At 24.7% G+C, this 11,405-nt stretch overlaps 1 protein-coding gene across 2 annotated transcripts; it reads right to left on the bottom strand.

Annotated features, from left to right (window-relative positions):
* Window positions 1-465: 465 nt before the first annotated feature.
* Window positions 466-6,575, bottom strand: LOC112596526 (FERM domain-containing protein 4B). 2 transcript variants are annotated; one of them, XM_025342255.1, is made up of 9 exons: window positions 6,011-6,575; window positions 5,624-5,871; window positions 5,328-5,556; window positions 2,375-2,534; window positions 1,921-2,030; window positions 1,732-1,855; window positions 1,232-1,646; window positions 868-1,145; window positions 466-798 (listed from the first exon to the last, which is right to left on the bottom strand). In XM_025342255.1, the coding sequence occupies exons 1-9, from the start codon at window positions 6,012-6,014 to the stop codon at window positions 645-647; spliced, it is 1,722 nt and encodes a 573-aa protein (XP_025198040.1). In that variant the 5' UTR covers window positions 6,015-6,575; the 3' UTR covers window positions 466-644. The 2 variants fall into 2 exon arrangements, with proteins under 2 accessions (XP_025198040.1, XP_025198039.1); XM_025342254.1 differs by having other exon boundaries at window positions 467-798; window positions 1,214-1,646; window positions 6,011-6,573.
* Window positions 6,576-11,405: the final 4,830 nt, after the last annotated feature.

The raw sequence follows: 11,405 nt of genomic DNA, 5'->3' as shown, positions 1-11,405 counted from the left end.
TATCTATAGATTTAGTACATTTTGTTATATTTATTAAAAAAAGATAATAATAATTTTGGTTTGTTAAGGTATATTAAAAAAAAAAAAAAAAAATGGTTATAATAATCAAATGTATAAAATTGACATATTATAAAATATTTAAAAATGTGATGTCTTAAAAAATTAAATGTAGGTATATTAATAGAATTGTATATAATAATAAATATAAAAACCCTTGTAATCATCATTACTTCAATAAATTAATTTTTATATTTATATCATATTTTAATCTAAAATACCTTTGTACAGAAATAAAATTACAAATATTAATGAAACCCAATATTTTTTTTCACATCAATGATACTTAAATACAAAATAAATTAAATAATAGTATAATAAATGATAGACATGTTTTAAGTGTTAAAACAAAAACTATTTAACATTAAAAATATGTATTTGTATTAAAATTTCATAAATTTGTCAAAATTTACATTAAACTATGTCCATATAGATGAATTATGGTGTATTAAAATAATCTAAAGAATAAGATCATAATAATAATAATAATATATAATATTATATTGGTCATATTCTAGCTGCCTATCATAAATTTATAATTCCAAAATATACTACAAAAGGTTTTAGTTATGTATCATTAATTAAAATTACACCAATGTGGCAGTCCTAGATTGAGGTGTAGCTTCATCTTGATACCAAGATAACATTTCATTAGCAAATACACTTTCATCTAAACATAATTCATTATTTGGTTCAAATGAATCAACAGGACAAACTGTTTCTTCCATTAATGAAACATTTCTGTAAAATTAAATACATTTTAAATGTTTTTTTTATTATAGTGAAGTATATAATTATAAGATAACTTACTGAGGTACCAAGGGATGACAATTGTGAGGTTTTAAAGGTTGATAAATTCCTTTATTTTGTAATGCTGGTATTGGAGGCGGCAAGGATGGTGTTGGTGAAGGGTTAGCTGTAGTTTGAACTACTTCTGGAGCTGCACTATTAGAATTTGCTGATGGTTTCCTAAATCTTGTACTGTATTTATAAAAATCAGACATTTCAAATGGCTTAGTTACTTCACGATACGGTTGCCATTTTCCAACCTGAACAACCGTATGATTTTTTGGTGATTCAAATGGAACCTATTAAATAAATATGCATACATACATAATTATTCAAATTAAATAACCAAGAATTATAAAATAATTACAGTGTCAAAATGACTGACTAGTGGATCGTACGGAAGTGGGTGGTTTTCAGGTTGTATTGGAGGCGAATGCATTTTAATAGGAGGCGGTAAGTCATGAGTAAGTGTTGGCCCAGACTCAACACTACTACTGTCTAATGATGTTTCAACCCATTTTTTTTCAGAATTTTTTCTACTTTCAGACAATGAAATCTGATTTGAATCTGTAAATGCTTTTTCTATTTGTTGCTGATTTTCATTCTTAATGTTACCCAGAGAATGAGTTCTCATTAAACTATTTTCTGGGTACATTTGATTTGGTAATAAAATGGTAGTTGTGGGATGCTGTGAATTTGTATGTCGTGGCATTACAGGAATAGTCGAAGGTTCATGATCAACACTACTATTACTTCGAGAACTAGAACTTCTAGTGTGTCGCCTATCTAAACTTCCAAACCTGTAATCACAAAATATTAAATTGTTTAGATCATCTTTGTTATAAAAGTGTAGTATCACAAATTATAAAATATAATAATGTATACCTGTCTCTATACTTAGACGTGAAATCTTGATCAATAATTTTACTTGACAATTCATGACTTGATGGCAAATTTGTAGAATTTGAATTATTATTAAAAAATACACCATTATCTTTAGGATGAGTAACTATTAATTCAACAACGTTTATTAATTTTACAAATATATTTTTTAACAATTAACTAGGAATTTACCATGTTCTTTATCCAAACTAATTGTTGATCTTGGTAATAGCATTGGTTGCATATTGGAACTAGGTATATGTTCATGAGTATTCCATAAATTATGTATCCCATTTCCAATTCTAAAAATTGATTAATTAAAATTTTTTTTAGTAAAATTATTATTTTTTATGTATAAAATGTAATATATTTTAAATTATTTAAATTTACTATGTTATGTTAAAAATACTTTAAAGAAAAGATATTAATTATTTTAAATTTCCACTATATATATATATATATATATATATAATTCTTAAAAAATGATTTTTTTTTTTAATAATATTCAACTTTAATTAAATTATATAATTGATAAATTATTTAATGTTGGAGTTTAAGTACTTATATTTAAACTAAAAATATTGTATACGTTTTATAAACAATTTGAGTGAGTTTAAGTTTAAAATAATTAAATATTTAAAATTACCTTGGATCATGAGAATTTCTTTGACCAGGGAATTTGTTATATGATTGAGACTGTCTTAAATTACTTTTGTTAGATACAGCTTTTGGATTCAAAGATTGTACATTCGGTTCTTTAGGTACAACAAAAGTACCATCAGTCACGCTAAGATTGTTCACAAAATCTAATAAAAAACAACAAAATATACATTTTTAATTTATTATATTTTATTAATTGTCCTTAATCAATCATTTTATTTCATGATCTTATTTTATTTTCATAATAATTATTTATGATAAATACTCGTTATATTTTAAAATAAAATAGTTAAACTACATTTTAAAAAGCACATTTTTAGTTTTTGCTATTTAATAATCAATTATACAATAAATAATCTTATAAAACAAACATTAATTATTTGGAAAATTGAATGTGATTTTTAGTTAGGTTATAACAATGATATACTTTGTTTTAATACATAATGGATCCTTCATTATGAACACCAGATTTAATCTTGTTATTGTTTGGTTAGAAAAAGTTGTTAAATTAGTTAATTTGTTGATAAAAGTCAAAATTAAAATTAAAATATGAATAATGCATGATCAATTCTTGTTGTCAATATTCATAATAAATAAATGTCTTGATAATTTGTAACAATGATTCCAATAGTTCTTACTGTTATTTTGTTATAAAAATTCCTATAAATGTATGTACATATTGCAGTAAATCATATTATTCAACTGTTTTGTACACAGATAAGGTAAATACATAGTTGTTTTTTTGTTATTAGTATAGAACATAGCTTTCTTAAATACAATTTCACACACTAACAAAAAGATGTTTTCTAAGAAAAACTGTTAGAAACAGATGATTTAATCAAATTATTAGATGGTAAATAGTTGATACTGAGGGAATCAGGTGAAAATAATAAATTATGTTGTACCAGGTAGATTGATTGCAACAATAAATATTGTAAGTATAGCACAACTGAAAAATTATGTAACAGTAAATGTCATGGAACTAGAGCTTGTGACAAAAAATAATTTATAATAATAACAATGATTGTAGTATATTGATTTCATTTTTGAAAAATACCTATATAATTTTTGATTAATACTATTTGGGATTCACTTAAATATTTGGCTCATAAAATAATTAAAAATTAAAAATCATAATTGTGTTTGGTAAATAATGTTAATAACTAATGAATAACATTAGTTTCTGCTTTAACAAAACATTTACAAATATTATAATGTGTAAACTGCTTGATGAATGTTCTACTTGAATGTATATACTTGAAATGTCTTGTAAATAAAAAAATTAAATATGTGATAATAATTATATGTTGATCAAATTGTTAATATTTTATTTATGACAAACTTATGATTTTAGAAAAGATATTGAAAATAATACACTAATACACAGAATTAAATGATTCTCATATATGAAAGCTAAAAAGATATGTAACTGTACTTAATAAATAAGAATGAGTAGTGTAAATAGTTTTGATTATTCCTCATGATATGATCTGCATAATTTAACTAAGCTCTTATAGCCATTTTAGTTCTTTCTATTTTCTAATTATTTTTAGTATCCCTTAATTGATAATACCATCTGTCCATTAATATTTTAGAATTTGTCTATAAGTAACATTTTAACAGTATATTGTCTTTCATGCTAACTAACTATGTTAGTGTCTAGGCTAAATTTTCTTTAGTATACATTGTAAAAATTTGGATATTTTCTTATGTAGGGAACACATAATACCTAAAAAATAGCACTTCTGAAGCTAAATTAAAGTTACTAACTTAAATTTATACTATTTTATATTACTATTGTTTATTTTATTATTTATCTTATACATATTATTTTCACATAAGTGCATAAATAATTGCAATACTTTGCACTTACATTTTTAAATATTAAATCTAGATAAAAATGTCCTTATATGATAATAATATTATAGGATGAAATGTATTCAGTAGAAAAAATATTGATAGTAAAAATGTCCATATAGACTGTGTAGTCGTTAAAGCAAAAATGTGATAATAAAGTTTAATCTTCATGTTTTCTAACAGATAAATGCCAAAATAATACAAGATCAGTTTAACAAAAAAGAAACCTTGTATTAAATTTTTATACAAAGTTATGAATTTTAAACATTTTTAACTAGCAAATAATACAAATATTCTCATTATTTTGTAAAAATATTTCAAAACTTATGCTTTATATAGAAAATGCTAATAAAAATATTTGGTGAAAATTTCATAGATCTATCGTTATTTATTTTTAATTACAATGAAATGAGAACATTTATTTAACACACAATTTTCTGGTTTTTAATTTTCCTAATAACTAACAAAAGTACTAAGAATTTTATAGTAAAAAAAAAAAAAAAATGTTTTGAGACACAACACATAAATAAATAAATAGAGACATTATTGTGAAAATAAATAAATTCATGCTCTACTCAGAATTGAATATGATTTATGTGTAGCTGTATGTCAAGTAGAAATAGATTTTGTGTATAACAAGAAAATTATATGGTTATATTTAATCAGATAAAGTGCATTTACCTTTAAATTGTATTACTAGTGTTAGATAAAAATATTAAATAACCAACTCAAGAATTTAAACATAAAACTTAAGAGTGGTATGTGGGTAAGCAAGTATGTAAATTATTAGATTTCTCTACTCTAAATGTATAAGATTGAACACTGGATCATGGTATAGCTGGCAAACATGTATCTACATGACTAAAATAATTTAGGAATTAATAATTTAAACTTTACTTGGTCTATGTTACAATTTACATTTATCTACTATAACTGTAACATATTTTACCAAAGTCCCAAAACTTGTCAATTTTACTTAAAGAAATTATTTTTCTTACTTATTTTAACTTAATTAAATTTAAATAGCTTTTATTTTTATTTTTCTCTAATCTTAACAATAATGATCATAAATTAAATATTACCTGTTGTGTAACTGCTCTCAGGGCGAGGCTTTTTTTTTACTTTTTGATTATTACATAAATTGATTCTTGTTTCGAGTTCAATAATTCTACTTTGACTTTGTTGATACATCATTCTATGTTTACGCCGCACAGATTTATTGGCAGTCTCATCATTAGCAAGTCCTAAAGCAGCTTCAGCAATTCCTTTTTGGATTTTATACTCCAATTCAAGTGAAGCCAAAGTTTCATCCTAACAATTAATACACTTATACAAAATCTATAGGTATATTAGAGTAAAAATATTAATGACTACTTACATCTTTAAATTTCAGCTTATTTATTAAATTTTCAGGATAAGTAAACGATGTTCCAACACGTCGACGAAATGTAGGTGGTGTTTCACCAGGATCCAATGGGATTTCCGGTGGTAAGCTGCCTGTCAATTCTGCTTCTTGTATACATAATCGTTTTAACTCGCGATTCTTTTCGGTAATTTTAGATTCTAGTGCCTTACGCCTAGATTGTAAACTCGCAACCATTGTGTCAACTTTATTAGAAGAGCATTCTGAGAAATATAAAATATGAATTACATAATAAATAAATTAAATAAAATACGTTAAATTTAATAATCTACACTTTACACATATTAAGCAGTTAAGAACCAGCACATCGATACTAAACAATAGATTGTACAACACTCTTACCCATAGTTTTTTAAATGCATTGCGAAATTAGCACGTTCATAAACCGGAATTTTATACGCTACAACATTGCGCGTGAAATTAAATGTTTCAGCGAACTAGGTACGTTAAGAGGAATTAGATGACATCAACCGGACGTAATAACACTAATAAATGATACAATTAAACACGAAAATCAGTGAAGTTAACACTAAACATTAAACAATAAGCTGAACTACATTAAAATATTTCACGGCTTATCTGGTGCGTAATTGCTTGGCGAAAACAATGCGACCGTCTGATAGCTATAATCATTGCTTTGACCAATGAACGACTAAACACGAAAACGATAATATTTATAACGTTTCTGACATCCATCTGCCAGCCGTCCGTCGCTTTGTATTCTGTTATCATTGTTGTATTGGGGTGATCACTGTTGTATGAATAACGACGAGTTATAACGATTATAATATTGTACGATATTGTGTAATGTACCATCAACGCTAAATCAAACATCAATCGACAATTATTATTAACGGGTGTGTAAAGTAGGGTGACCAAACTAAGTTTGGTAACCGTTTTTCGTAGCACTAGTGTAAAGAAATCTCGTATGTTTGGTACCATTCGTAACAAACATTAGAACTCGGTGAATATCTCTGTCGTGGTCGCATTACAATAATTATTTACAATGCATATTATCGGGCGTCGAGTATTTAAAATACATCCACAAGATAGCGCCATGGAATTTGCCCACAGTCTTTTTGACCAACTATTGTACATTAGCGCCGCGACGGATCTAGATAACTGTTTTCCGCAAGAGTCCGCGGCACCACACACGATAACGCGTCAAACGCGTATTCATTATTCAATACATTTTTAGTGGGAGGGATGGAAGTTCAATAAACTCAAACTTGTTTAATAGCGGAAAACCACTCTTTTCCTCGTGCGCCGGGTATATATTTTTATTGTAAACAAGTTTCGAGTAAGAATAATAAAAATAATATATTTGAATTGCAACAAAAACAACAAAAACCGTTAAACTTCGTTTAAACATCTAGTTGCGTCAAAATTTTAATTTAAAATGTCGATAAAAAAAAAACTATGTAGGTACTAAACTTACATTAAATGTTTAATCTTTTTAATCCAGTCAAAATTTTTATCAACATTTATAAAAAAAAAATATATATTAAATTTAAAATTTAAAATATTAATATATATATATATAATTAGCTCAAAGGTTAAAATACTTAGAAAATCATACGATGTATAAGAAATGAAAATATAAAACGTTTGATTAGAAATCGCCTTTAACGCATGAATATTTGTTTTTGTCAAAATTGAAAATTTGGATACGCGTAAAAAATATTCATGAAATACATTTGACGTTTTATTTAATTGAACTTTTAAATTAAGTAGGTAATAATAACTTACGAGGAAACTTGTATATTAAACGTATATTCTACGTATTTTATTATGTTGTTAAAAAATTAAGAACTAAACATGTATACCGTAGATCAGTGGTTTTCAACTGGTGTGCCGTAAGCGTCCTTTAAGTGTGTCGCTATAAATCTATTATTAGTTTTTTATAAATATGTATTTACCAGTGTTATTATCGATATTCGGTAAAAACTGGTAGGATAAAACATTAATCGTATGGATTGGTGTGCCATGAAAATTGTTTAGGAGATGAAATGTGCCACATAGTTAAGGTTGAAAATTACTGCTGTAGATATAGGTATAATATGTTCTAATGCTGATAAACGAAATAGTCATCGGGATCAATCTCGGAGATTAAATGGCATAATAGTATGATGGGTCATACTGTCAATGTACCATTTACGGTATTACGGTTTTGTTAAGGTATTATTTTCTTGACATGTCCTATCTAAATCACGAATTATTGTTTGACGTTAGGTTTCGTTGTTTCTATCTACATTATCTTATCTCGATAATAAACGAGCGCAGAAGTTTAAACATCTTTTAGATTTTTGTTTTTGTATTGGTCTGTATAGATAGAGAATTATAGATATTGTCGAAAGTGTATGAGTGTTCCATCTGTCGTCCACAGAGACATTAGATATACAATTAACTGTAATTCATAGCTATAGATTATAGTCTTATTGATTTGATATTTTGATGCAAAACTAACCTGTATTATTTGCTGAATAATATAATAAAACCTCTTAACTAACATGAGGTTATTTATATTCTTATAATACTCTATAGTTGCCATATACATAATATGAAATATCTTTAGAAATAAAATTCACACCGTCTCCGCTCAGAATCATTTTTCATGTATAATAATTAATATTGCAGAATCCAAATTTAACACATACATTTTGGTAAGGTTAAGAGAAGCTACTCTCATAATCTATTATTATATTAAAGTAGAATAACTTCCCGTTTTTTTTTTTTATATTTGCATTTTTTATTTAACTTGCAAAGCTTGTTTCAATTTATTTTAATGTATGATATTTTGATATAATCTACTATTATAATTATAGGTACTGATAAATTATTTTTTTAATAAGCATATATAATAATGTTAAAGTTTTTTAGGAGCGATTAAGAACTAAAAAACGATTTGATATACCTAGCTGTTTTGATTTAAAACATATTTTTACTTATTCATTTCATATTACATTAAGTGCTAGATCTCTGAAATATTCAAATACTCAATATTCCAACAATGTTTACAATTATATATTATTGATTGGAAAAATAATATTATACTATTCATAAACGGTAAACCGTAAACAGTAACATAGTATCATGATAATCCTGATTTTTACTTTTTAGGGGCTGTTTCCTGAAATTTTTTTATTAAATTGGTAGATCTAAGAGCTTGATAAATAATTATTTAAAGCTTAATAGATACTACATACTATTTACTTAAGTATGTTCACGTATTTTAAATTTTAAAGTTGTATCTAGGTACAACATCGTTATTAATCTTCATTATTTTTATAAATATTTATTAAAAAACAATTTTTTAATACGGTTAATTCAATGATAATTGAATGCGAAATTTATAGTACATTAATATATTAATTAAATATATATTTAAATAAAATTATGAATAAGATTGGTATAGGTATACAGGTGGTCGGTATTCCTAGAAATAGTTTTCATAAATACATATTTCAACGCTTCATAACACTACTAAATATATAGGTAGGTTATAAATTTACTTAAACTGCTATAGGTACTTCTTTTTAAATTAACTTTCTTAGTTCTTAGTTCCATTTTTTAATAATAATATAGGTAAGTATCTAAAGTATTCCTATTTTCTTACGAATTAAGCATACTATCTAAGATAGATAATTGTTTCATAAATTATAATGTAAACATTATTTATACATACTAAATAATAACAAGCGTGGTTTTACACCCAAACAATTAGGATTTAATTAATTTTTGCTATACTTACAATATACCTAAGTATATTCTTAATCATCTCAAAAGAGAATATCAAATTAAAAATAAAATATCTATCAATTTTTCATTTTGCTATGAACAATAATATATTAATTGTTTTAGAGATATATTACATACACTTTATAGCTATAGAACTACCATATTAAATTTTACAAAATCAATTATTTCCTATTAGGGTTTAATTTTTCTTCCGGTGACAGTGTGGTGTGTAATGTGTACAGATGACAAATATACATACATAACGACAATGTGACACAATAAATAAAATTCGATAGTAATATAATACTGGGCAACTGAGTAAGCGATATCTTACAGTATGTAAACAATTAACAAATACAACAATTTATATTGTTCCCAGAATAGGTATACTCTTCAAACATAAACATAAAATAGCCACCATTTACCACTGTGATGGAAGAGTAGAAATAAAGTAGGTAAAGTTGTATTATATTTTTTTATAAATTTAGTGTATTTAAATGTTTTTAATTAAATTTAAATTGCAATCAAAGTCTCATTTGTATTAAAAAATACACATGTAGGTATTTGCATTTAAATGAATGATTTATTTATTTATTCTAATTAATCTAATTAATAAATTCCTAAAGGCAATTTTAAAAACAAATTAATATTAAATATTTCACCAAATACCTAACTAAATAAATATGAATAAATAAAAAAAAAGAGAGAGCATAAAACTTTGTACAAATATTATATTATATCATACTTCAAATTACATAGGGCGTATTTTAAAATAATAGAATTTATTTAAATATTAAAATTAAAACCATGATTATAAAATAGGTATATTGAAGTATATTTTATATCAGATGCGTCAATACATTAAAATTGGGTTAGTTTAGATTAAGTTGAGAAGAATATTTCAGCATATTAAAATTGATAGATATGTCTTGAAGTCTATATAAAGGAAAATTTTGATTAAGCAGCTGATATACTATTTTAAATGCCAAAATATAAACTGTAGTATAAACGTATGGTATCTTCATAAGTTTAAAAAATAATTTATTTAAATTTCATAAAATAATTATAGCTCATAAACTCTATAAATATTATTTTACTTTTATTAGGCATCAAAAGTTGAAACTTTAATTTTTAGAATGTAACAAAACGATTATTATATTAGCTTGACAATTATATATATTTTTGTCTGTGTTTGAGAACACTTTTCGGAGCATAAAACTACTTCAATTTTCAATATTAAGGGTTATAGTTTCTAGTACAAATTAGATAAAGTTTGTAATTTTTTTTTGTGGTAGAGAAGAGTTAAAAGTAATAACATCCTAGTGCTTTCCTATATAATTGGGAAAAACTAAAAAAAAAAAACAACAGGAAACAGTAATAATATTTACGCAACAAATGTTTCCAACAAAATCAATTTTGTTTGTTGAATTGAGAAAAAAAAGAACACCCTAGGGACTTGACATTTTCACCTAATATTTATATTAGCATTTCTTAATACAATATAATTTTGCTTATTTTTGGGTAAAGTAATATTTAAATAAAAATTATTTTAATATTTTACATTTTAAATCGTTAAGTATGCATAATCATAACTATAGTAAACAATGTAATACCTATAATATACTACAGACTATTTAATTCCTGTGCCATAATAACATGTTTGAAATTATACAGAATCAAAGACATTTAAATAACTATACTCACCTTTTTACCATTATTAGCAGGATATAACTATACAAGAATACAATTAAATGGTAAATCTTTCCATGAATTTTAAACAATATTTATCATTTCTTGTTTCTTCTAGACTGTCTACTGTCTAGATTACTGAATATTAGCATTTAGCGCATATTGACGCGAAAATTATTCTATAAATACTCTTGTTTGCAATGGTACACTATACAGCCCACTTAATTAATATTTTTGTATTTTTCTACTTACTATTTTAATTTAACAACCTAAGTTCAATTGAATAACAAATAACAAAGTTAAAAAAATG

This window comes from Melanaphis sacchari, unplaced genomic scaffold (assembly GCF_002803265.2).
Source record: "Melanaphis sacchari strain LSU unplaced genomic scaffold, SCAv2.0 Contig32_pilon_pilon, whole genome shotgun sequence".
NCBI classification, from domain to species: Eukaryota; Metazoa; Arthropoda; class Insecta; order Hemiptera; family Aphididae; genus Melanaphis; species Melanaphis sacchari.
The sequence above is the reverse complement of the archived record's forward strand: the minus strand, read 5'-3'. Positions and strand labels throughout refer to the sequence as shown.

Coding starts and splice junctions, on each gene's coding strand:
- LOC112596526 (XM_025342254.1), bottom strand. Junction 5,557..5,623: donor ATAAGCTGAAATTTAAAGAT/GTAAGTAGTCAT, acceptor ATTAATTGTTAG/GATGAAACTTTGGCTTCACT. Junction 1,146..1,213: donor TAGTCAGTCATTTTGACACT/GTAATTATTTTA, acceptor TTTATTTAATAG/GTTCCATTTGAATCACCAAA.